Raw genomic sequence first — 25,228 nt, forward strand, 5'->3', positions numbered from 1 at the left:
TAGAAAAGTATATTCTAATGGGAGGAGACAATGTATAAATAATTTGGTGCACACAAGCTACATATACAGTATATGCAAGCTAATCTGAAAAGGGAAAGCATTAGCAGCTGGAAGTGATAGAGTGCTAGGCCTGAAATCAGGAAGCCTCATCTTCCTGAGTTCAAATCTGGCCTCAGACACTTACTAGCTGTGTGACCCTAGGCAAGTCACTTCACCCTGTTTGCCTCAATTTCCTCATCTGTAAAATGAGCTGGAAAAGAAAATAGCAAACCACTCCTATTGTCTTTGGTAAGAGAACCCCAAACGGGGTCACAAAGAGTTGGACATGACTGAAAAATGGCTGAACAAGTATTGGGAAAGGCCTCTTCTAGCAGATGGGATTTGAGCTGGGTCCTGAAAGAAACAGAGATGGAGGTGAGAGGGCAGAGCACTTCAGCCATGGGGGACAGCTAGCACAAAGGCATCGAAATGGAAGATGGAATATCATTTTCAAAGAACTCCTAGTAGTACACTCTGCCTGGATCAGAGTGTGTAGAAGGGAGTCTAGTATAAGAAAATTGGAAATGTAGGCAAAGTCCAGGTTATTAAGAGCTTTTAATACCAAACACTGCATTTTATATATAGTCTAAGACACCCTCAGCCTATAGGTAATGAGACTCCTTCTGATATGTATTAGCTTGCATTGGTATGGGCGCAAAGGGAGAACAAGTGAGTCAGTGCATGTTGTCTTTGCTTCAGAATTATTGGCAACTTTCTACCAGCACCATCTCAGTAGATCTATAAAGACATGCTGAGGGAAGGGATGGGGTATGATCCCCTCTCTCTAACTGATGTGGGACTGCTGAGGGGAAAGGGAGGCAGAATAGACCCTGCTCCTCCCCACATAAACACAAGGAGGTAAGGGGTGGGGAATAATAGAAGATGCTATAAAAGACCCAAATTTTGGCAAGGCCCATTGAACCAGACAAATGGTCAGCTCCCTGGTACTGCTACAGTTTGCTTCTTCTTGCATAGATCTCAAATCTCAGCCTTGGTAACCAGTTTTCCCATTTTTATTGAACACTTGAATTTTGTGCCCCAAAGACACCCTTTCTTTTTAGCTTATTCTTGCCATCCTTCCAACTCAAACCCTGACTCTTCTCCCTCAAGCAAAGAATTACCCTTTTCCTACACATCAGCTGCCTAATCACATCAGTACTGCCTGAGATTCAAATTTAACAATAGGGATCTTTTCCTTTGATTATTTTTATTATCTGAGTATGAAAAATGTTAACCTCACACACAAGAGATTATTTTCATGTCTACTTTCATAACCCTTATTTAAAAGAAAAAATAGAACCAGACACTGTATGACACGTAATTCCAGAAGAATTACAGAACTCTATACCTCAAATATTTAAGGAGAGGGTGCTCTTTTAAGGGCTTTGAGACAGGCATTTTACTCAAAGGAGACAAAACTTAATTATGCTTCCCTTTCAAAAGTTTACTCTAAAAAGCTTAAGTTGTGAGGCTTTTTTTTTAAAATTAATGATCATTCAGCATTGAGCTTCAAACAGATAAGTTGAAAAGCTGGATGGAATGAATTGCTTATGAGTTTGTGGATTTATTTTTACACAGTTGAAAAAATGTGTTGAATAATGAGTTTTTGAGTAATAGATCAATTTGTTTACATTTTTTGGCAAAGGTGTAATTTTATTACTTATTTAAGCACTATTGATTTAATGTATTATAAGTGAATTAAAGTAAGACGCTGACTGCAGTATACCAATGGGGAGTTCTGGTGCTTTTTCAGCAGTAACAAGTTTAGCACAAACTGCATAAATAGAATGAAATTGGGAGCATTGCACCATTTTGTTCCCTAACTGTATGGGTTGTTTTCCAATATGCCAAAGATCCCAATTGACTATATTGTTGCTTCCTTGGAATTCTGCAGTTGCTTTCCTTGCAAAGTGGTTTCTACAAGGTAGGCAGACAGACAGGCCAAAGAAACCTCTCTCCAGGTCTTTACCCATTAAAGCAAATACCAAAGAAACTGTAGCTTCTTTACCAGGTCCCTTTACATACCACAAACCCACATTTATCCTTCTCTTGGAGAGGACTGGAAGCAAAAGATACCTAGAAAAGCTGTGTCTCCTTCCTCATCTCTCCCTTCCAGCTTCCCTGGATTCCCTCAAGTCCCAACTAAAATTCTATCTTCCACAAAAAGTTTGCCCTCTTAATACTGGTAGTACCTTCTCTCTGAAATTCTTTTTAAAATATCCTGTACATATCTTGTTTGCACATTGTTGTTTTCAAGTTGTCTCTCCTAATAGAATGTTAGCCCTTGTGGGCAAGCACTATCTTTTGCCTTTCTTTATATCCCTAGCACTTACTACAATGCCTAGAATGTAGGAGGCACCTAATAAATGCTAATTGACTGAATGACAATTTATTTTCATCCAGGGGTATCAAATAGGATAGTTTAATTTACCAAGTGAAATAACAACAAAAAAATCTTGGAACAAATCTGACTCAGTTTATCTGTAGTGATCTAAGCATACTTTTAAAAGCTGCAAAGTAGAATGCATTTGAAAATATCATTTTTACAAGTACAGGATGGAGGAAGCATGACTAGACAAGAATGAGAGAGATCTGGTCTTGTTGGTGGACTATGAGCTCAATATGGTCAACCATGCCTCATGGCAGCCAAAAAGGCTTAATGTAAATTTAGGTTGGAGTAAGACAAGCCTAGCATCCAAAAAGTCAACAAACAAGCATTTATGAAAGGCTGGTTATGTGCCAGACACTGTGCTAGACATTGGAGATACAAAAACAAAGAATTAAATTGTCCAGAATAGGAAAGGCTATAGTCTTTCTCCATTCTGCATTGGTCAAATCTCATCTGAAATGATGTGTTCAGTTCTGGGTGCCACATTTTTGGAAAGTTGGTGATAAACTCAAATACCTGGTGAAGAGCACAAATTTCGAGGGGCCTCCACTGAAAGCCAGGTAAGTGGATCAATTGGAGGTAATGGTCATCTTTCACCTGGATAAGAGATGGTTGAAAGGAAGGGATGTGACAAGATAGTGGTCTTCAAAAACATAAAGGGATGTCCCCTGGGGATTCTACTTGGTCTACTTGATTCTAGAGTGAAAAGAACTAGTAACAATGGATGAAAGTTACAGAAGAACAAATTTACACTAGTAAAATGCAGAAAACTTCCTAGTAAGTAGAGCTATACAAACCTATAATGGGCCATCCTGAGAACTAATCTTCTCCTTCTGTGCTGGAGGACTGCAGGCAGAAGCTAGATGACCACTTATCAGAGGGGCTACCTATTTAAGGAAGGATGGGTTGAACTAGATAAAGTTCCTTCTAACTCTCAGATTGTGTAGCAGTAAAAGAAGGGAAAAAGATGAAAAGTCATCCTTAACAAGTCATATTGACATCTTTATAGAGTTGTTTTTTTTTCCTTTCCTTACAACATGACAGAAGTGTAAAGAAGAAAAAAAGCTTGAAGTTCAGTGGTGAGTTTAAAAAAAAACATAATTCTGTTATGTAAAATGAGACTTTTATACCACCAAGCCTATGTTAAAACTGCAGTGGCAGCAGACATTGGTTCTTCAGAAATTTTTATCTCTTTTCCCTTTCTTACCTAAAGCATATTCAATAAGATGTGCTCTGCCACCAAATGAATGTTTTCTTTTTTTCAATTCAATGTGTTTTTTGGTGGATGGATAAGAATAGGTTACTGCTTTGGGAAATTTCATACATTCGTGGTCATCACATACACATCACAGACTCCAAAATAATACATTTAGTCAGAGACAATCTTTAAGGGGCAGCATTGAACTGTGCATCTACAATGACAAGGTGGGAAACCATCTGTTGTTTTCTATAAGGGTCACACTTTTTTTTGTGCATTTCTAGGATAATCTCAAAAGAGTTCCCACTGATGGGACTTACCTTGAATATGAGAAACACTTGACTTGATGAAGCTGCTGTGACATGATCCACTTACAAACCTTTTTTTCCTCTTTCTCTCACCCTGCACCTCTTCAGTTTTAGCCCTTCTTGCGTCTCAGAAGGACTCGATGACTATCGTTGTACAGCCTGCCCACGTGGATATGAAGGCCGGTACTGTGAAAGGTAATAACAGATATAAGAAACACCACAGAGATTAGGATGTGGAGCTGATGTGACAGAGGATCAAAACAAGAGCGTGAGACCCTTTCATGTTCATCAGGGACTAATAGTCATGGATCAATCAGTTATATGCTCCCAAATGCATTAACATGCAGTGCCATGGGAAAATATAAATCATATTCATGCATTCAGCAAATATTTATTAAGCAATTGTGATATACAGAACAACGTGCTGTGTCCCAGAAAGGAGACACAAAGCTTAATGTTTTGATCCGTGGTTTAAATAATATGGTATCGAATATATCCATGTTCATCTCTGTAGGAAAATACAAATCACATCAATGCATTTGATAAACATTTATTAAACACCTACATACAGAGCATTGTGTCTGAAAGGGAGACAAACTTTAAATAAGATGATATCTCTCTCTTCGTGGAGCTTGCAAACTAGCAAATATTTGTACCTTTTAAAACAATCTAGGACACTTCACAAACATTGTCTAATTCCTAAGGTGGTTATCTTTAATAGGGCTAAGAATGATTTTACAACTCTGGAAACTGAGAGGCATAAAAATCTAGTCATTTCATAGGATCATAAAATCACAGATATAATTTTAGAAGAGATCTCAGAGGCCTTCTATACCATCTCCCTCATTTTACAAATAAAGAATCTATGCCCCTAGGAGGTTTAGTGACTTGCCCAAGGGCACACAAGCAGCAGGAGTCAGAGGTAGAATTTGAACCCAAGTGCTCTGCCTCTAGAATCAATGCCCTTTGAAGTGCATAACATTGCTTGCTGGTAAGTCCATGGAAGTCATTGCTGAAGACAGTAAGAGAATGTTGAATTTCAGAATTCCACAACGTAAAATAGCCTACCTTTTGTCTAGCTCAAAATGTAGACATTATTGGTCAATATTTTGACAAGTACAATATCTCACCTAAAAATGTTTAGTTTATGCGGAAGGCAGAAGATCTAATTATTTTGTGTTTTGTCTAACTGAATCTTTTTTTGAGATTTTTTCCTCTCCATCACCATACTTTCCTTTGATGGTAGGGGTTTGCAGGCATAAATATAGACAGTTTCCTAATTTTTTTTTAACCAGGTCTGTGATTTCATTGGTATAGGAAACTTCCAGTGAAGAAATTCTCTTTACCAATGCAAATCAGAAAATGTTTTTCAACTTATAGTCTTTGAGAATTGTCTGAGTCACTGAGAGGTTAAGTGGTTTGGCAACAGTCTCACGTCAAATCAGTATGAAAGTTTGACTTGAACTCAAGTCTTTATGACTCTCAGGGCAAGTGTCACAGTCCTCCTTCACCCCACTGCCTCTCAGCTATCCTAGAGCATGATCAGTTCTAATGGCCATTGAAAAACTTAAAACAAACATTTGCTAGACCATAAGCCCATTAATTTCTGTGAGGACACTGTACTGGACAACCAAACATAACATTACCTATCTCAGAGGCTCTTTGGATAAACTAATCACAGTCATAATTACAATGAAAATAATCTTTAATATTTGGACTTTAAAGGTGCTAAATGTTTATACTTCAAAGCCAAGAAATATATGTGTAAATATTAACAATAGTTTATATTTACTGTATGCACTATATACCTGAGAATGTACAGATAAATCTATTTCTATGATAACAAAAGTTAGTTCAGATATGAACAATCCAAAACAGTAAATACTATTCCAAATTCACTTATATTTGTTTTTGCAATGCATTGCATAATGCATGCCTGAATCCAATTTACTTTCTTGATGATATTTTTCTTACACCAATATTAATATTAAGATTAAGCCACATATCAAGAGCTGCCCAGATGTGCTTTTTCCATTCCATGTGTATTCTATAAATGGATGGGATTATATGTTATATTGTAATTCAAATGTAAATTATTTAAATTGCTTTTTCCCCAAATCGTGGTGTTTTGGTGTTCATTATCTCTTACAAATAAAGAGGTATAATGTAATTCCCTGGGGGGAAGAAAAAGCTAATCTTATTCAAAGTAAATTGTGAGGTATAGGCAGGATATTTACTATAAAGACCTTAAACACTTTCTTTCTCTGATTCTTATTACATTTTCCTTGAATTTCTTAGACTACTTCCCAAGCCTCACAGTCAATTGGGACTTATAGACTTCAGAATCCTTACCAAAAATTTACCCAAGTTTCATGGAAGATTTTCCTGAGAACTCCCATGCCCAGTAATGGAGAGTTCCCATGCATTTCCTTCCAAGTTGCTTTTATAACTATATCTTCTGTTATTTACCTACCTGCTAAAGGCTTAAAAGAGAATACTTTTAATTACAAATGCAAAGAAATTCTTTAAGTAGATTTAGTTAGCAGGCATTGAACAGCAGAGGCAGGATGATATAAGGAAAGCACAAAGCATCTGGCATTAAAGGACAGGGTACAAATTCAATCTGATGTCTGTGTGATGGTAAGGAAGTCATTTAACATCCCCCAGGCCTCAGTTCCTTCACTGTAAAATGAGGTTAGAATAGCTAGCTCTGAGATACCTTCCAGGTCTCAACTGATGATTCTATGAAACTTTATTTTGGGAAAAGCTGCATCAATCCCATCTATTACTTCTGTGCTTGCAATCTTACATAGGAAGCACTAAAAAACCTTATTTTGAATGTGCACAAGTCTGACAAGTAATCTGGACAACCTTGAAAAATGAGCTTCAGCAGTTTTTTTTTTTTTTTCCTGCTTCAACCTTTTCTCCCTGTAGCTTGCAGGGATGGATTACTTCCACAAAATAGTTGGACAAATTCTGATGATCTCAGACCACAAAACTAAACTCCTAGAAACGGTTGACTGATGTTGGTCCCTTCTTCTCCCTCTGCTGCCTCATAATTCACCCTCACCGTCAACTCCTTAAAAGGAGTGCAGGTTATCCCAAAAGCCACCAAGTTCTCAAGAGAAATCATAATGCCTCATACATACTAAGTGCTAAATGAATGTATTTCTCTCTAGGACAATGCAATTATATTTCACTTCAAAATAGAAAAAGTAACGTTTTGCCTTGTTCAGTGGGAAACTCTTTGTACAGATCCATACTCAAAAAAAAAAAATACAGAAAACTTTTTATTTATGACTCTATGGCAGCATTAGGGAACGGAAAGAATGCTTAGAACTACTATTGGGAGAGATCCAGTTTTGAAACCTGCTTATGACAACTGGTAGTGTGACCTTGAGAAAGTCACTTATCCTCCAAATGCCTCTTTTCTCTACCTGCAAAATGATAGAATTGTTTTAAATCTGTAATGATGACCACCATGGACAAGTGACTTAACCTGAGTCTTGGAAATGTAAATAACAATAAATCTACCTCACAGAGTTGTTACAAGAATCAAATGAGCCAATGCCTGTAAAACATATCAGAAACAGTAATGTGCCATTAAAATGTCAGTTACTATTATGGTGTAATGGGTGGAAAAAGCATAGGTTGAGAATGAGAACATCTGGATTCTAGTCTCTGCTGTTTTTCTCCAGCTGTATAACCTCTGGCATACCACTCTAAGCTTCACATTTCACATTAGTAAAATCCAAGAACTGGATCAAGTTCCATTTCAACTCTCTTTTTTATGATTCTCTAAGTTTCTATAAACAGATAGATAATTCAAGCCTATCTAATGAGAATGATGTCTTTATTCATGTAGGTATTCTAAAGGAACTTAATGTCTGCTTGTTTCTAATCAGAGAAAAACAAGTCAATGCCATTAACTTACTTCACTTTGTAACTATTTACATCCAGATGTGCCTTTGGCTACACTGGCAGCCCGAGCAGCCCAGGAGGCTCCTGCCAAGAATGTGAGTGTGATCCATATGGCTCACTGCCTGTCCCTTGTGACCCAGTCACCGGACATTGCACTTGCCGACCTGGAGCCACTGGGCAGAAGTGTGATGGCTGCAAGCCCGGGCATGCGCGTGATGGCATGGAGTGTATTTGTACGTATACTAACTTTACCAGTAGCTCTTGGGGATTTCTTTGCTCAATTCTTGGTTCATTTCAAGGGAAGTAAACTGATCTTTTTCTATACTTGTTAGTACTGTAGTTCATTCTTTCTGACACCATCCATCCAACCTTTGATATTCACCTGCTGTTCTGGCCTCCATCCCATGGAGCCCAGAACTACTAAGAAAATTCTCAGCATGCTGTAATAAATTCATCGAAAATCTACAACAAAGCTCCTGAGGGCTTATTTTATTTTTGTCTGTCCCGGGGAGTACAGTTTTGCCAAAGGTAGGTACTATCTCTGTGACAGATTAAAGATCTGGGTATATTAAATTTTTCAGAGTCCTTCTGAATTTATAATCAGTGGCCCAGCTACTTTATACCTTGAGTTACACACAGTGCCTTCCCCCTGTAGTCCATAAAGACATCTGCAGACATGCTGCTTCAAAAACATTCTCTTGAAATATGTGATCTGGAAATACTGAAAGTGAATTTAGCAAGAGCATCTTTATCTAAGCATATGCAAGAGGGGAAAAAGTTTGTGTAATATTGTTTTTAACTTATTCTGATTTCCCTCTCATTGATTCCAGAAAATTTGCATTGTGTTAAAAAGAACATCAAAATCAAGTCATAAACTTAATGTGTAGACCCTTAATCAAATCCAAAACTGAAATGGGCCTTTCCCTTATTAAGGTATTATAAAGAAACTCATTTAATTGTAAAATTCGTTCCTCCAAGGGCATTAATTATCCATATTAGTATCCTTAATTTGAGACATAGAGACAGGCAGAGAGAGATAGAGAGAGTGAGGGACAAGCAGAGAAAGATGGAGAGAGTGAGAGCAAGAGATGGGGAGAGGAAGAGAGAGATGAAGAAGGGAAGAAAGAAAGGAAGAGAATAACGGAGAGAGAGAAAAGTGACTGAGAGCAGAGCAAGAGTGAGAACAAGAATCTGTACAAAACATTGTGACATGAAGCATAATTCTGGGTTCTTGAAGGCTGTACCAATGGAACCTAAATTCTGGAAGCATCTACCAACCTGAAAAGACCTTGAGTGCAGATTTAGTGAAAGCTATGGGGCAGCTGTCTAAGCTTAAACTAGCTAACCAGAGAGAGACTCAACATTAGAAGGCTGGTCACCAAGCGACAAAATGCTTTGATCACAGTGACCCAGGCAGCAGACAAAAATATAAAATGATCTTTGGTCCTCTCTGGTTCCCTCCCACTTTTTACAAATAATAAATTATTTGTACTCTTAATGTCTATTCTTCATCAAAAGATCAATAAATTTACCACATTGCTGGAGCACAGTGCCTGATTATACATGGTAGGCACTTAAAATGTTATTGACTATTGAGAAACTGGCCAAATCAATATTGACATTCCTGCTGTCAGTGAAACTGGAAGAGTTTCATCTAAATAGAACATCCTATAGGTTCTCATCTGAAAAATGAATAAAGGTGTTGGCAGTTGTTTCATTCTTAACCCAAAGGCAAAAAGAAGCATCTTGAGACATTTGAACATCTTGTGTTTTGTGTCCATAATAAGCAAATAAACTATGGTGAAGGTTTCTTCAGTTCTTGGGTTAATCCTTTTTTTGTAGAAGATGGAGAAGCAGAAGAAAAGAACTTGACAGGATCATCCAAACTAATTCAGTAAATCCTAAAACTCAGTGATTTCAGTGCAAAAGTAGACACAAGAATCCAGCAAAAACTACATCAGAAATTGCCATTTAGTATCAAAAGATTCAAGAATTCAAAAGACTGTCGGGTTGACAAAGGATTAGTCTAGTTCTGTTTAGCTCAAAAGATCAGAACTAGAACCAGTAGATAAAAGTTGTAGAGATAAATCTGTGATTGATAGAAGAAGAAATAACAGATAGAGCTATCCAAATGTAGGATGGGATACCTGGAGAAGTAATAAGTACTTCCTCATTAGAGGCTTTCCTACTAAGATTGAATGACCATTGCTTAGTTATAATGTAAAGGAGATTTCTTTTTTTCAAATATGAATTGGATTAGAAAGTCTTGCTTCACTGAAATTTTGTGATTCTATGACCTGCTTAAACAAGTACCTAAGCAGATGGGATGGGAAGGGAAGTGGATAAAAGGAAAAGTACACACTTAATCATATTTTTTTTTTAAAAAGTTTAGCCATGAGAAACATTCTTATTGAAGGAATGAATAAGGAGGCTGAAACCCTTTTCTAGAAACCACTTCAGCCAACAACATGTAATCTCTTTGCAAAGTCAATTATGGCAGCTAAAGTTAAATACGGTTTAAAATGTAAACTTATTTGCTTATGGAATAGAATAACTGAAGACCATAATGTATCTCACAAAATAACAAAAAGAAGTTGAGAAGAAAACAAGACTGCCAAGAGGTCCAGCTGAATCAGCTCACACCAAGAGCATTTGGAGATTAAATTAGAAGGACAAAGATGTAATGTGAAACAAATCTACATGAATTTTTATAGTGACATCTTTTCATCATCAATAATAATGGAACTATCCTATTTTAATTCTGACACCTCTCTATACATTATACTGTATGAAGAGATAATACTGGTATTTAAGAAACTGACTTCTTCAGGAAAACTAAACCTAACCAGATACAAACAAGAAATCTGCCACAAGTATGAAGACACTAAGGATTGATTTTCAAGACATTTTAAAAGGAAGATTCAAATCCATAAGAGATCCAGTGCAAATGGACCTAGAGACACCAGGTCTCTCAGAAAAGGGGAACCACATCTATCTGAAATCTTGAGCAGATCCATCTGATATCTAAGCTTCAGTGTCCAAAAGTAGGTGGTCTTGTGCTTCCAGAAACTCCAAGACTGGGAAATGACATCTGGTTCTTTATATGGTATGCCTTCTAGATATGCCATGTTCAAAGTCAAATGGGAATGATATTATAAAGTTTGGCTCTGAGTGTAAGTTCAACCCAGCCTCCAGATTCCAGATAACCACAGGGGTTGTGTACCACCACCACACTATATCAGAACTGTGAGAGCAAACCCTTCACTTGAGGCCATGTCCTTCCTAATCAGATCTCTCAGAGATCACAAATTTGACTTGTGATCCAGAACCCCCAAAGGGGTTCTGCGTGAGTACCTGGAGGTGCTCAACTGGGAGCTGAATGTACATGTATATTCATTTACATTCACATGTACACAGTGCCTTCTTTGTATGCCTTATCACCACCACCACTCTCTTGTGATAGGGTATAGGGTCCGGGGTCACCTATAAGGTCAATCCATCCTGGAGTACCTTAACACAAATACCTTGATCAAATTTCCTGCTGCCTATAACCTGACTCTCCAGGGCTGAAGGAAAAAAGCTGTGGAAATTGATACCACTGCCTCTAACAAATGCTAATGCTCAGTCATCATAAAATAAGCGTTCCCAATTAATTGAAAAATTCATTGAATGCTCTTTATCAAAGATGACATTACACTAATTGCAATGAGACCCAGAACATTACAAAATTTATTCAGTTAAATGTACAGCAGTATGAAAGAGATTCATCTAACCATCCACAATTGGAAAACAAAATGAAAGTCTTGACTCTGACCAAAGCAATAATGGCTAATCACCACTCCAAAGAAACAATAATAAAATGTGCTCTTTATGTGCTGACAGAGGGATGAAGAACCCAAGGTTCAAAACGACAAGAACAATTTTAGACATGACAAATGTATGGATTTCCTTGGTTTGTTATAACAACTACATTACTCTTTTTTATTGAAGGGTAAGGAGAGGGGAGCTAACAATAGGGTTACTAAGAAAGAAAAAAAAAGGTCATTGAGACGTTATTATAAAATACACAGGGGAAAAACCTGAAGTTCAAAAGAAAACACAAGCAGGACAGTTTTGAAAGAAACATGATGAATTTATTATATATTTTTTAAAAAAGAAAAGCAATAGAGGGTGGAGCCAAGATGGCAGAGGGAAAGCAGTGACTTACTAGAGCTCTCCCCCAAACCCCTCCAAATACCTACAAAAAATGGCTCTAAACAAATTCTAAAGCAGCAGAACCCACAAAAAGACAGAGTAAAACAAATTTCCAGCCCAAGACAACCTGGATGGCTGATTGGAAAGGCATATCACGCTGGACTGGAAGAAGAGCACAGTTCAGCGTAAGCACGCAGGCCGCAGCGACCCTGGAGCAGGCCTCAGAGGGTTGAATCACTGAACCACTATGGCGGTTTCCAGACTTCTCAACCCACAAACGCCAAAGACAACTTAGAAGGTCAGTGGGAAAAGTCTATTACTGTGGTGAGAGAAGAAGCTAGATCTCAGTTGCCCTGAGGGCAGCGGCTGGCTTCTGAGCTTCTGGCCCACAGACTGAGGGGGAATTGAGTGGCTGATCAGAGGGAGATTGCAAGGATCTCTCTGCCAGGGCTGAGGCAGGAATCTCTTGCTTTGCCCATGCTTGGATCTGGGTCACATTTTTGAGGGGCGGTCCTGGGGTGAGAAGGAGTGCTGGCTCGGTGGAGCTTGTTGTGGCGGTGGGGAGGAAACACCTCACCCCTTATCATAGCACCTTGGAGGAACTGACACTTTTCAGGTCCCTAGAAGTATCTCTGAAAACAGCTGTACAAACCCCCAAAGCTTGGGACAGTACATTCTCCACATTGGAAACAGACTCTTACCTTAACAAAGAGTTTAAAACTCAAGTAATTGGTTGGGATCATGAGCAAGCAGCACAAAAAAGTCAGACTATATTATCTTACTTTGGTGACAAAGAAGATCAAAATATACAACTGGAAGAAGAAAACAAAGTCAAAGTTCCTACATCCAAAACTTCCAAGAAAATTATGAATCAGTCCCAGGCCTTGGAAGAGCTCAAAAGGGATTTTGAGAAGCAAGTAAGAGAAGTAGAGGAAAAACTGGGAAGAGAAATGAGAGTGATGCAAGAAAATCATGAAAAGCAAGTTAACAGCTTGATAAAGGAGACTGAAGAAAATAACACCTTAAAAAATAGCCTAACCCAAATGGCAAAAGAGGTCCAAAAAGCCAATGAAGAGAAGAATGCCCTAAAGAGCAAAATTGGACAAATGGAAAAGGAAGTCCAAAAGATTACTGAAGAAAATACTTCCTTAAAAATTAGAATAGAGCAATTGGAAGCTAGTGACTTTATGAGAAATCAAGACACTGTAAAACAAATCCAAAAGAATGAAAAATTAGAAAACAATGTGAAATATCTCATTGGAAAAACAACTCACCTGGAAAATAGATCCAGGAGAAAGAATTTAAAAATTATTGGACTATCTTAAAGCCAAGATCAAAAAAAGAGCCTAGACATCATCTTTCAAGAAATCATCAAGGAAAACTGCCCTGATATTTTAGAACCAGAGGGCAAAATAGAAAGTGAAAGAATCCACCGATCTCCTCCTGAAAGAGATCCCCAAAGGAAAACTCCTAGGGATATTGTAGCCAAATTCCAGAGTTCCCAGGTCAAGGAGAAAATATTACAAGCAGCCAGAAAGAAACAATTCAAGTATTGTGGAAACACAATCAGGGTAACACAAGATTTAGCTGCTTCTACATTAAGCGACCACAGGACATGGAATATTCCAGAGAGCAAAGGAGATAGGATTACAACCAAGAATCACCTACCCAGCAAAACTGAGTATAATCCTTCAGGGGAAAAATGGTCATTCAGTTACATAGAGGACTTTCAAGCATTGTTGATGAAAAGACCAGAGCTGAATAGAAAATTTGACTTTCCAATACAAGACTCCAGTGGAACATGAAGAGGTAAACAGGAAAGAGAAATCAAAAGAGACTTATTAAGGTTGAACTGTTTACATTCCTGCACGGAAAGATGATATTTGTAACTCATGAAACCTTTGTCAGTATTAGGGTAGTTGGAGGGGAAAAAATTATATGTATGTATATATAGATAGATAGATAGATAGATATATAGATAGATAGATAGATAGATAGATAGATAGATAGATAGATAGATAGATGAATAGATAGAGGGCACAGGGTGAGTTGAAGATGAAGGGCTCATATCTGGAGAATAAAATTAAGGGGTGAGAGAGGATTATACTAGGAGAAGGAGAAAGGGAAAGGTGGAATGGGGTAAATTATCTCACAAAAAAAAAAAACAGAAAAGAAAAGGCTCTTACAGTGTAGGGGAACCGGGGGAAGGTGAAAGGAAATGAGTGAATCTTATTCTCATAGGATTTGACTTAAGGAGGGTATAACATACACACTCAATTGGGTATGGAAATCTGTCTTACCCTACAGAAAAATAGGGGGGAAAGGGGACAAGAGAGTAGGGGGATGATAGAGAGGAGGGCAGATTGGGAAAGGGGATAATCAGAAGCAAAAATGCTTCTGAGGAGGGACAGGGTCAAAAGAAAAAATAGAATAAACGGGGGGGCAGGATAGGATTAAGGGAAATAGAGTTAGTTTTTCACAGCATGTCTACTATGGAAGTGTTTTGCAGAACTGCACAAGTATAGCCTATATTGAGTTGCTTGCCTTTTCAATGAGGGTGAGTGGGAAGGGAGGAAGGGAGAAAATTTGGAACCCAAAGTTTAAAAAACACGTTTAAAAAAAAAAAATGTTGTCACATGCAACTGGGAAATAAGAAATACAGAAAATGGGGTACATAAATCTATCCTGCTCTACAGGAAAATAGAAGGGGAAGGGGGGGAGAGATAGCAGGGAAAGCAAACTAGGGGAAGGGGTATTTGGGAGGGACGAGATGGGGTGAAAATTTGGAACTCAAAATCTTCTGGAAGTAAATATTGAAAACTTAAAAAAAAATAAATACTGTAAAAAAAAGCAATATATACATATAAAAATTTGTTTCCATATGTAATCTCCTTTTTCTGTTCTATTTTATATATGGAATTTTTTGCTTTTTTGATGGTCACTAAATTTAAAATAAAAACATAAAAATAAATGTAATTTGGACAGTGAAAAACAAATGTACCTTGGATGGGTTTTATACATGGACAATGATTTGAGTACAGAACTGAGTAGAAAGAAAAGATTAAATAGGTTTGTATATGAGAAACTGGACAGTGAAATGGTGCAGTAGATAGTGTACCAGGCCTGGAATCTGGAAGATTCATCTTCCTGAGTTCAAATCTAGCCTCACACACTTACTAGCTGTGTGACCCTGGCCGAATCACTTAACCTTGTTTGCCTCAGTTTCCCCATCTGTAAAATGAGCTGGAGAAGGAAATGGCAAACCACTACAGTAGTTTTGCCAAGAAAACCCCAAATGGAGTTATCAAGAGTCAGGCATGACTGAAAATAATTAAACAACAAAAGTAGTGATTTTAGTGATCTCAAACATCTTTCTGCCACGGAAGACCATCCTCTATAATGCCATTGTTTTTCTAGTAATGCTGTATAACTACAAATAAAAACACCATGATCTACAAATAATAAAAATTACAAATAACCCAAAGAACTATGGCAAACATAAGTAGACTGATGTGTTATTAATAATGATGTGTACAAAATGGCATAAAAGACATTATCAAGGTTACACATGACTAGAAAGTCAGAACTGGTCATACATAAGAATGGCAAATGCCAACGCATTGAGAATATTCTCTGGGGAGGAATAATAGAAGGATATGAATAATAGCTTGAAATGAAGAGGCAGAGAGGGGTTGCAATCTATACCAGTTGGGCATGAACCCACACTGATGATTTCTTAAGTCCATCAAAGTAGAAAGAGAAATAAGGATAGGAAGTAAGAAAGAGAAATCCAAAGACCCTACAACATTTTTGTTCAAAAGTTACATATGTCACTGTAGCAATGTAGTTACCTTCCAATTAGCTTCCTATATGATTTGACCTTAATAGCACTTGAAGTAGGGGACTTTTTTCTCATACTTGGATTTGATTGTAGCTGCCTCAAATACAAAAGGCTAATAGGACAGTAGATTCAGACTTAATAATAAGACTTACACATCAGCATGCTCAGGTACCATAAAACACAGATGTGTTGTTTATAAAAGTGATGACATGCTTGAGTAATTGTGAGGTGGATTACTAAAGTAATTCAGTAGCATTTTGTTTAGGGAGGGTGTTACATGTTAGCATGTATCTGCTTAGGTGCCTATTACTTAACTACTCATATACTTTTAAAATGAACACTGATCTAAAGAGCTATTTTACAGCAAACCATTTCTCCTAATTAATTTTCTGAAATTGAACTTTAAAGGGCAATGCCATGTTCTAAAGCAGAAACATGAACATTAAATAATAATACACCAAAAGCAAGGAAAGATGAACTTTCAGGAACCTCTAGCCACATAGTATTTTAAAGAAATATCTCTATTCAAGGACTCTCACTTTACTAAATATCATTGACTGAAAAGCCAATGTCAAGAGTTAATGAAATGTAGAGAGGGAAATTTATATTTAAGTGACTAAAAAAGAAAATTTATGTCATAGTGCATTGCCATTTTTCCTATCAATAATTATTTTTTTTTAAATTACTGGCATAGGCTGTAGCTACTCCATTTTTTACTCTATATTTTTTCTACAAAGTTTTAGTAGCGGTTGTTGCAGTCAAGAGATTGCACACGAGGAGTGGGGGAAAGAAGAACAGAAGAGGTAGCTTATTCAGGCAGTAGTACTTTAAAGCCACATTAGATTTAAGGCCTGGCTTTCAGTTTTTAAAGTTCGGGAATTCAATTTCTTAAACCTACTGAGTCTCTGGATAACTGGTTCGTGTAAAACTCAGGAGGAACTGATTTATTTAGCATAATGTTAACTGATTAATTTATAATAGAGGCCTTACCTTTCCAATGATCAGAATACTTGTGTGTACTGTCTAGAGAACCCCCTTCCCAGTATTAAGGTCCCTCAGAAACCACATTAGTCGATGCACAGCTGTGTGGTGAGCATAAAAGTCAGAATCTTTGAGGCTGGTATAGTCACGCTCATTGCAGTATAATACCTCATTACTATGAGGTATTATTACTATGCAGGACAGCAGTGATCTGCTAAATAAAACATCCCTGTTGATAGTAGCTAAAAATAATTTGAAGTAAATTGTCATATGTTCACATTATAATATTATACCAAACCTACCTATACTACCATAATAAACCAGTACTGTACCATATAGAAATTCATTTCAGATTAAGACAGTAGCAATTGGGCAAAGCCCTGAGTCGTGAGGGTTTTGATTGATATTTTTCTTTAAGAATCAATAGGTATTTTTTCTTATTCAAAGAATTGAATTATTATCCTCCAATTAATTAGTTCTTTATGCCTATATCTTTGCCCTAATATTTTATAATTTGGCTTGTGAAAGAGAAAAGATTTCCTCATGCTATTTTCTGGTTTTACTGCATTCTATTTACTCTTGTGAGCATGCAGATGAATTGATTCCAAAATACTTTCTTCTAGACTCTGCTCTGATTCAAATACAAGAATTTCTGCTGTATCTTTTCTTCCCTTTCTTCCTACATACATCTCAAAATTCTTCCTCTTGAGAAGGAGTTCCCATGACTCTAATTATTTTGACTGCCCTTCTCAAGACTCAATTTCTGTAGTCAGTTTCTGAAACATGGTGACCAAATGTGACTTGACTAGGTGAAAATGCATCATGGACTTTGTCTCAGTTTTTTTTTAATGCATCCCAAAATCCAAGAGCTAGAAATGGGAATAGAGCAGGGCAAATCTACAGGGCAGCTGTGCAAGTGTGATAGTTGTGGAATTGTATAAAACTGAGGATAGACTGGCTCAGGCTAAAAAAAAAGTACATATAATTGTAGGAATGTCTATGACAGTGATTATTAATATAGTCCTAATCCTCCTCAGAAGGAGAAAATACAGTGTGCCCTCTTATTCTATCCAGCTAGATAAATTAAGATGCAGATGTTTTTGGTGATATTCAAGAAACCACATAGCTGTGTGCTTTTATTCATCCTCTAGAAAGTGCCATTCAATCTTGCCTTCACTGTGGATTCTTAATGCCAAAGAAAGAAAGCAAAGGCATACAGTGAAGAACGTTCTAATTATGAGTCAGCCAGGTAAAACTCACAAATAAAATGTGATCCTGTGATATATCAGGAGCAAAGAGTGAATATGTGAAATGAGGTAATCCTCCCCTGCACCCCAGTATAGTTAATATTTATTCATCCACAGTCATTTACTGTCAGAACTCCATTTCTGCTGGAAATAGAACAAGATGAAACAGGCTTCAACAGTAGGATGAGGAATTTCCATGACACAAATAAACTAGTAATGAAGATTGTCAAGTATTGGAATGAGTTCCTGTCCCATACTTCTACTAGCAATAATAATAATAATATTAATAATAGCTCACACTTACGTAACATTTACAAAGGACTTTCCTTACAAGACCCTTTGGGATTCCCATCTCTGGAAGTCTTCAAAAATACCATAGATTCTTATCAGTCAAGAAGTATTTAGTAAATGTATCAAAGGAAAACAAAAACGATTATCGCCCTTGATAGGCTTATATTATGAGGGAGATAACATGTGAATGAATAGGTACAAACAAGATCATACAGAATAGATGGACAGGCTCTTTAGCTAGTGGGATCCTGAAAGGCCTACTGCAGAAGGTATCATTTGAACAGAGTTTTGAAGGAAGCCAGGGTTCTAAGGGGTGGAAGATATAGAGATAGGCTAGCTGGACATCCAAATTATCTTCCCATCCAGTTTTTTTAAATGATATTTTATTTTCCCCAGTTACATGTAAAGATAATTTTTGACATTAATTTTAAAAAAGGTTTTAACTCCAAATTTTCTCTCTTCCTCCCTTACCTCCTCCCTCCCTGAGACAGTAAGCAATTTGATATAGGTAAAAACATGTTCTGTCATGCAAAACATATAACCATATTAATCATGTGAAAGAAGACACAGACCCAAGGGAGATAAAAAGCACCCAAAAAATACAGAAAGTGAAAAATAGTTTGCTTTGATCTGCATTCAGATTCCAGCAGTTATTTCTCTGGAGGTGGATAGCATTTTTTATCATGAGTCCTTTGGAATTGTCTTAGATCATGGTAATGCTGAGAATAGCTAAATCATTCACAGTTGATCATCATTCAGTATTGCTGTTATTGTGTATAATGTTCTCCTGGTTCTGCTCAATTCATTTTGCATCAATTCATGTAAGTCTTTCCAGGTTTTCCTGAAATCAACTTGCTCATCATTTCTTATAGCACAGTAATATTTCATTACAAGCATATATTGCAACTTGTTCAGCCTTTCCCCAATTGATGGGCATTCCCTCAATTTCCATTTCTTTGCCCCTACAAAAATAGCTGCTATAAATTTTTTGTATAGATGGGTCCTTCCTGTTCCCCACCACCACCTTTTTTAAAAATCTTTTTGGGATAGAGACCTAGTAGCAGCATTGCTAGATGAAAAGGTATGCCCAGTTTTATAGCTCTTTGGGCATACTTACAAATCGCTCTACAGAATGGTTGGATCAGTTCACAACTCCACCAACAGTGCATTAATGTTCCAATTTTCCCACATTCTCTCCAATATTTATTATTTTCCTTTTCTGTCATATTAGCTAATCTGATAGGTGTGAGGTCCCATCCCATTTTTTAGAGAAATATGCATTCACTGAGCTGATCTCTGTATATTGATTAGATGGTCACAATGACTTTTTAAGAAGTTAGCTTAATGAGTACATCACAACTTTCAATTCTCATTTGTAATTTACTTGTCCATTTAACAGAAAGAATCTAAACATTCTTGAGTCTGAGAATGAACAGCAAAGAAGTTATTAATGTTAGGTTGAAATTTTGGTAGGATGAAGAATCAAGACATTTTCACAGTTCACTTTCTATGGAGTTATATTGATTAGAAAAAAATGAAGTCATAGAATTAGCAAAATTGTTTATGAGTGGTATAGTTTAAATAGATATTATTTATGTACAAAACAGAAATTAAAATTAGCAAATGTTTCCAGGATATTACCCCACCTAAAAGTTTTTTAAATAGGCTATGATTTTTTAAAAACTGTCAGATGTTTTACTTAATATGTACAGGTAGATGATAAAGTAATGAGAAATTTGCATATGTGTTTTGTGGAATCAATTTCATTATTTTGTAGTTATTTCATATTATTAATTAAAATTTATTTAGCACTTCTCAATTTACAGTTTTTTAGTTCTTCAAAATAATCCCAGAACATAGGTAACATAAATTATACCTATTTAACTGATGAGGAACCTGTTATTAATTAGATAAAGTGATTCACCCAGAGTTCCACAACAAATGGTAGTCAAAAGTTCAGTGTTCTTTCCACAATATGCTGCTTCTCTCTCTAGTTGATACCATCATCTTTTTCTGGGTCCAATGAACTTCTATTTAAGTTATAAAAATTGAACATAAAAAAGTGAATTGGCTGCTGTGTTTTCTAAAATTGTAGAACTGAAATATAGTCCTTAGTAAAGACCCGGGAAAAGTGCTGCTCCCTGAAAGCATTATACCTTGTCTCCTAAGTTAGTTACTGTCTATGTACCTTCTAGCCATCTGACAAAACATGAAGTCTTTACTCTTATCTATATCTTCATCTTAAATTTATTATGGAAAGGCAGTTTGGTATTTGAGGACAGACTAATAATTATTTACAAACTAGACTAAATCAATACTATAGTGATCCATATGTATTATGCACTATATGTAATATGTATTATATAGTAATATATTTTTATCTTTCATAATCAGTGAGCATATGACTGATTCCACTCTCTGTGAGTGAGATGGAGCTAAGGAGACCTATGTGAGATAAATCAATCCTTTCTACACTAAGTACATATGGAGATTGTTCTTTGATTTGCAGCAACTATTTGCAGAACATTTTCCCTGTTTATAACTTTGCCACCTAGACTTTTGATTGGCCTCGAATATATTCTTAGAAAGAACCACCTCGTCTCTGATTGTGACAGAAATGCCTGCTCTGTCCTCTATTATAGCAGGCAGTGTGGTACAGTGGAAAGAGCCCTGATTCTGGAGTGAGAGAACCTGGGTACAAATTCCACCTCTGATGTTTCCTACCTGTATGACTTTGGGGAAGTCACCTTATCCTCTCTAAACATCATTTTCTTTTTCACTAGAATGAGGAAGTAGGTGGCCCCTGAGGTGCCTTTAGATGGTTCTCTGATCCTAAGCCATCTCTTACAATCAATGCAGGAATCCTTTATAACTGCATCTCTGACAAATGCTCATACAATTTCTGCTTGGATACTTCAAGTGATGAGGACATAACTACTTCCAAGGCAGATTGTTCCATTTGAACGACTCTTTTGATTAAAAAGTTCATTCTCATATTAAGCTTAAATTTGCCTGCTGAAAAAAAAAATCTGTCTATTGGTCTTAATTCTTCCCTCTGGAGCAACAAAGAATTCACAGGGCAGCCTTTCAAGTATTAGAAGACCACTGCTATTCTAAGAAAACGTGCACTTCCTCAGTCTTCTCCAGATTAAACTTCAGCTGTCAATTCTAGCCATGGTAACAACCATTGGAATCATTCATTCTAATAGTTGATGCAACTGTTTCTCATACAACATTTTTCATCCTTTCCTTCCATTGTATTATCTAAAAACTAACAAGATATTCTAGATATGATCAGACTAGTTCAGAGAACAATGAACTAGTACTACTACCACATCAACACATACATTCACTCACTTACATACATACAAATACACCTTGATCTGGACACCAGCCCTAACAATGTTTTCATTTTTAGCAGCTGTTTCACAGTGTTGGCTTTAAGTACAAAACTATATTATGAAAATCTCATCGACCTATTTTAACGGATTAATCTCTGACTGTATTTAACACCTTTCTTCCCATTCAAACAAATAAGAACAATATTAACGGCACCTTTTTTCCCATTCATACAAAGATGATATTAGCAGCAGGTAAAGAACATTTAGTCTTAAATGGTATGAAATGAAATTAAAACTATTTGGCTTGCTTTCTGTAAAAATAATACAGAATTACTGAATTCATAGAAAAAGGTAATAGGAAATAAGGATCTGGAACATTGAGCCGTACCAATTTAAGAAGGAAGATAATTTTCAAACCTGGGAAACAATGAGCCAAAGGCATCGATTGCAGATGAGACCTAAATTTTTTTGTAAAATTTGATGATCTTGTGTTAGAAATATACATTTTTGGCTACAAATATAGATGACTAACTAGAACAGACATTATGGGTATCTTTATTTAAAACAGATTAATCAATTATCTTTTTGTACTTATCTTCATGCCCATTAAGTTTATTTCAGTATCTATTTCTGTTGTTTAAAAGCACTGTGAGTGACTTTTTACTTGAAGGTATGGTAGTAGTAGTTGTTATGCATGGGAGATTGTGGTGAAAATACAACATTTTGTACTAATTGCTAGCTGAAGTATCTGTGGTACTGACTGCATGATTTCCCCCTTATGTGAGCATAGCTGTAATGATCTGAATTTAGCACTGCATTTGTTAATATTAGACACAAATTTATCCCGACAGTTTTATAGGCAAAGCCTTGGAAACATTTAGTCATGTACAATATAATCATCGTCTTGAAATATTTGCTTTTACTCCTGTACATTTTAGACATTCTTGCTACCTTGCCTTGTTTCCCCTGCTAAAATAAAAACCTAATGTGATGTAACTCTTTGGGGGGGAGGGCTGATTATCAAAAGTTGGTATTAATTTATGCTATAGTCAGCCACTGCACAATCAAAACACAAATTGTTTACACAATGGGAATACTTCATATCTCTATAAGCTTTCTATTGTGGTAAATTAAATTTGGTTTTAATTTGCATCCCATTTCTAATGTTTATTACAAACCACTTCAGCTTTTTTTGAGGGTATATAAAAGTAGCTTGTTGTTGAAGTGAAATGTTCAGTGTCAGAATAAACTAGCAACCCACATATTTATTTTTTATTAGAAGCTTAATTTTTTTTCCAGTGTGAAAAAAATAGATATTGAATTATGTGGAGTTAGACAATCTAAAATCTTTCAAGAGGCTGTCATATTCATAAGTCTTTCTGACCCGTTAGGACAGATGTTAGTGTATTACTTAGAGTTGCTGAAAATTTACCTTTCACTTATGGAGATGTGCCCCTACTGTGTTCCTCTTAAAAGCAACTGCAGAGACCATAAGATTCGAGTTGATAATAGGCCTTTTGACACAAAGGCATAAGGTAGAATGTATGATTCCTTGAAAAAGCAATTAAATACATTTTCATTTTAAGCAACACAGGGAACCAAACCAGGGGCATGAGATACAGGATGTATAAGAGAAAAATAAGCATTCATCATGCCTCCTCTCATTCTAGCTTACCAATTTGCTGTGACATATTATAGCAAATGAGATCTCACTTCCACATTCCATATGAATTTGGATAAGAAAAAAATTAAATCTTTAATCCAATATAATTAGTTTTCTTTGTAATCTTATGTATTTTCAATTTATACATTTAAGAACATTATTATGAGAATTGGTCCATGGGCTTCACCAGACTTCTGGGAGAGTTCCATATCACACACACACACACACACACACACACACACACACACACACACACACACGTTAAAAACCTCTGTTTAAAAGAGGGATTGAGAAGAAGAGTTAAATCATTCTCTGGTGTCACTGCCCATTCATTTCTACTAGTACTTCTGTAGACTTCACACATTGATTAAAGCAATGGGCTCTTAGCTTCTCCAACCCTGAGTCATTTGGCTCTAGTCTATTCTGCGCACCACTGCCAAGTTAATCTTTCCATCCAGTCACTCCCAGGTTCATGAACTTTAAATGTTTCCCTATTATCAGTTTACTCAAGTTCACACTCTACATAACCAATTTTCAAGATCCTTCATAGTCTGGAACTATCTTTCCTATCCAACTTTATTTCTAGCAGGTACTCTTAACTTTTGACAGACTGACCTTTTTACACATCCCTGCTTAGGTTAGCCTTTCCCTGAAGGTATACCCCCACCTCCACCACACACACACACACATACAGACATACAGACACACAGACACACACACACACCACTACCTCTGTCTGGAATGCTCTTCTTACTTCTCTTCACCTATCTAGTTCCTACCCACCCTTCAAGATTAATCACCCAAAGTTTCTATTGTCAGTGTATTTTGATTATGAATATACTTAGTATATCACTTTATTATTTTCCATCTTGGCTCTCCAACGAGTTCACCTATACATGTCTTATCTCTGTAATTGGATGGCAATCTTATAGAACAATGGAAACTTCAGTGTTTCCTAATTGCTGATATACAAATTAATCTATAGCAGTGTTGGTTTTGTAACCTAGAATCAACAAATACCAGGTTTAAAAAATATTGTGATAACTTTATTTTAATATAATTGGTTTCTTTTGTGAACAATCCTACATATTTTATGTATTTAAAAACATTATTCTGAGTAGGAAATATTCATTAGAGTCCATGACACACAAAAAAGCTTAATAATCCTTGATCTAAAGCATTTTTTTTCACAAATGGTAAAAACTTTTACTCTCAAGGATCCTTAACTTTAAACCTGTGAACTGAAGAAAAACTGTCTCTTCCTTCTGTCCACCAGGCAGAAGATGAAAGGATAGTGCACACTGCAGTAGAGAATTCAGATCTCCCCTCTCCCCCAATTCTGCAATATAGTTTGAGTGAGGAAGTACTGAGCCTGCCTTTAGCATGAATTACCTCTAACCAAAGGGGACCTGCTCCTTGAGAGTGAGGAGTGTGCTTGGTACCCCCTTCACTGGGTCACCCATCAAAGGACCAGACATTTAAATATGGAAGGGGCTTTAGAAGCTATCTAGTCAGCACTCTCACTTTATAAATGTAGAAATCAAGACCCAGAGAGAAGTGACTTGCTCAGGTCTCACATTGGCAGCACTGGGTCCTCTGATTCCAAATCCAATGTTCTTTCCACTGTACCCTCCAACCCCAATTGGATCAAACCCAGTAAGCACAGAGGTGGCTACTCAGGAAGGATTTAAATTCAATTCGATTAGATTGTTGAGACAACAGGGATTCTATCATGAAACATACGGCCTGGTTGCCTTCCACATTTCCTTTATTGTCTCATTAAAGGATGCACAGGCTAAGCTCCTGGTTACCCAT

General features: G+C 36.6%; 1 protein-coding gene and 1 long non-coding RNA gene across 3 annotated transcripts in view; one reads left to right on the forward strand and one right to left on the reverse strand.

Annotated features, from left to right (window-relative positions):
• Positions 1 to 25,228, forward strand: part of LAMA2 (laminin subunit alpha 2) — a 793,905-nt gene that overhangs the window by 585,772 nt on the left and 182,905 nt on the right. For both annotated transcript variants that reach the window (XM_027848591.1, XM_027848592.1), the window contains exons 31-32: positions 4,043 to 4,129; positions 7,895 to 8,088. In XM_027848591.1, the coding sequence (XP_027704392.1) occupies positions 4,043 to 4,129; positions 7,895 to 8,088 (281 nt within the window). The remainder of the gene's footprint in view (positions 1 to 4,042; positions 4,130 to 7,894; positions 8,089 to 25,228) is intronic.
• LOC114033155 overlaps positions 2,945 to 25,228 on the reverse strand; it is a 166,101-nt gene continuing 143,817 nt past the window's right edge. The window contains exons 2-3 of the long non-coding RNA XR_003567926.1: positions 3,947 to 4,120; positions 2,945 to 3,025 (exon numbers count right to left, since the gene is read on the reverse strand). This is a non-coding gene — a long non-coding RNA (uncharacterized LOC114033155). The remainder of the gene's footprint in view (positions 3,026 to 3,946; positions 4,121 to 25,228) is intronic.

The sequence above is a fragment of the Vombatus ursinus genome, unplaced genomic scaffold, assembly GCF_900497805.2.
Source record: "Vombatus ursinus unplaced genomic scaffold, bare-nosed wombat genome assembly UNPS02006779.1, whole genome shotgun sequence".
Lineage (NCBI taxonomy): Eukaryota > Metazoa > Chordata > Mammalia > Diprotodontia > Vombatidae > Vombatus > Vombatus ursinus.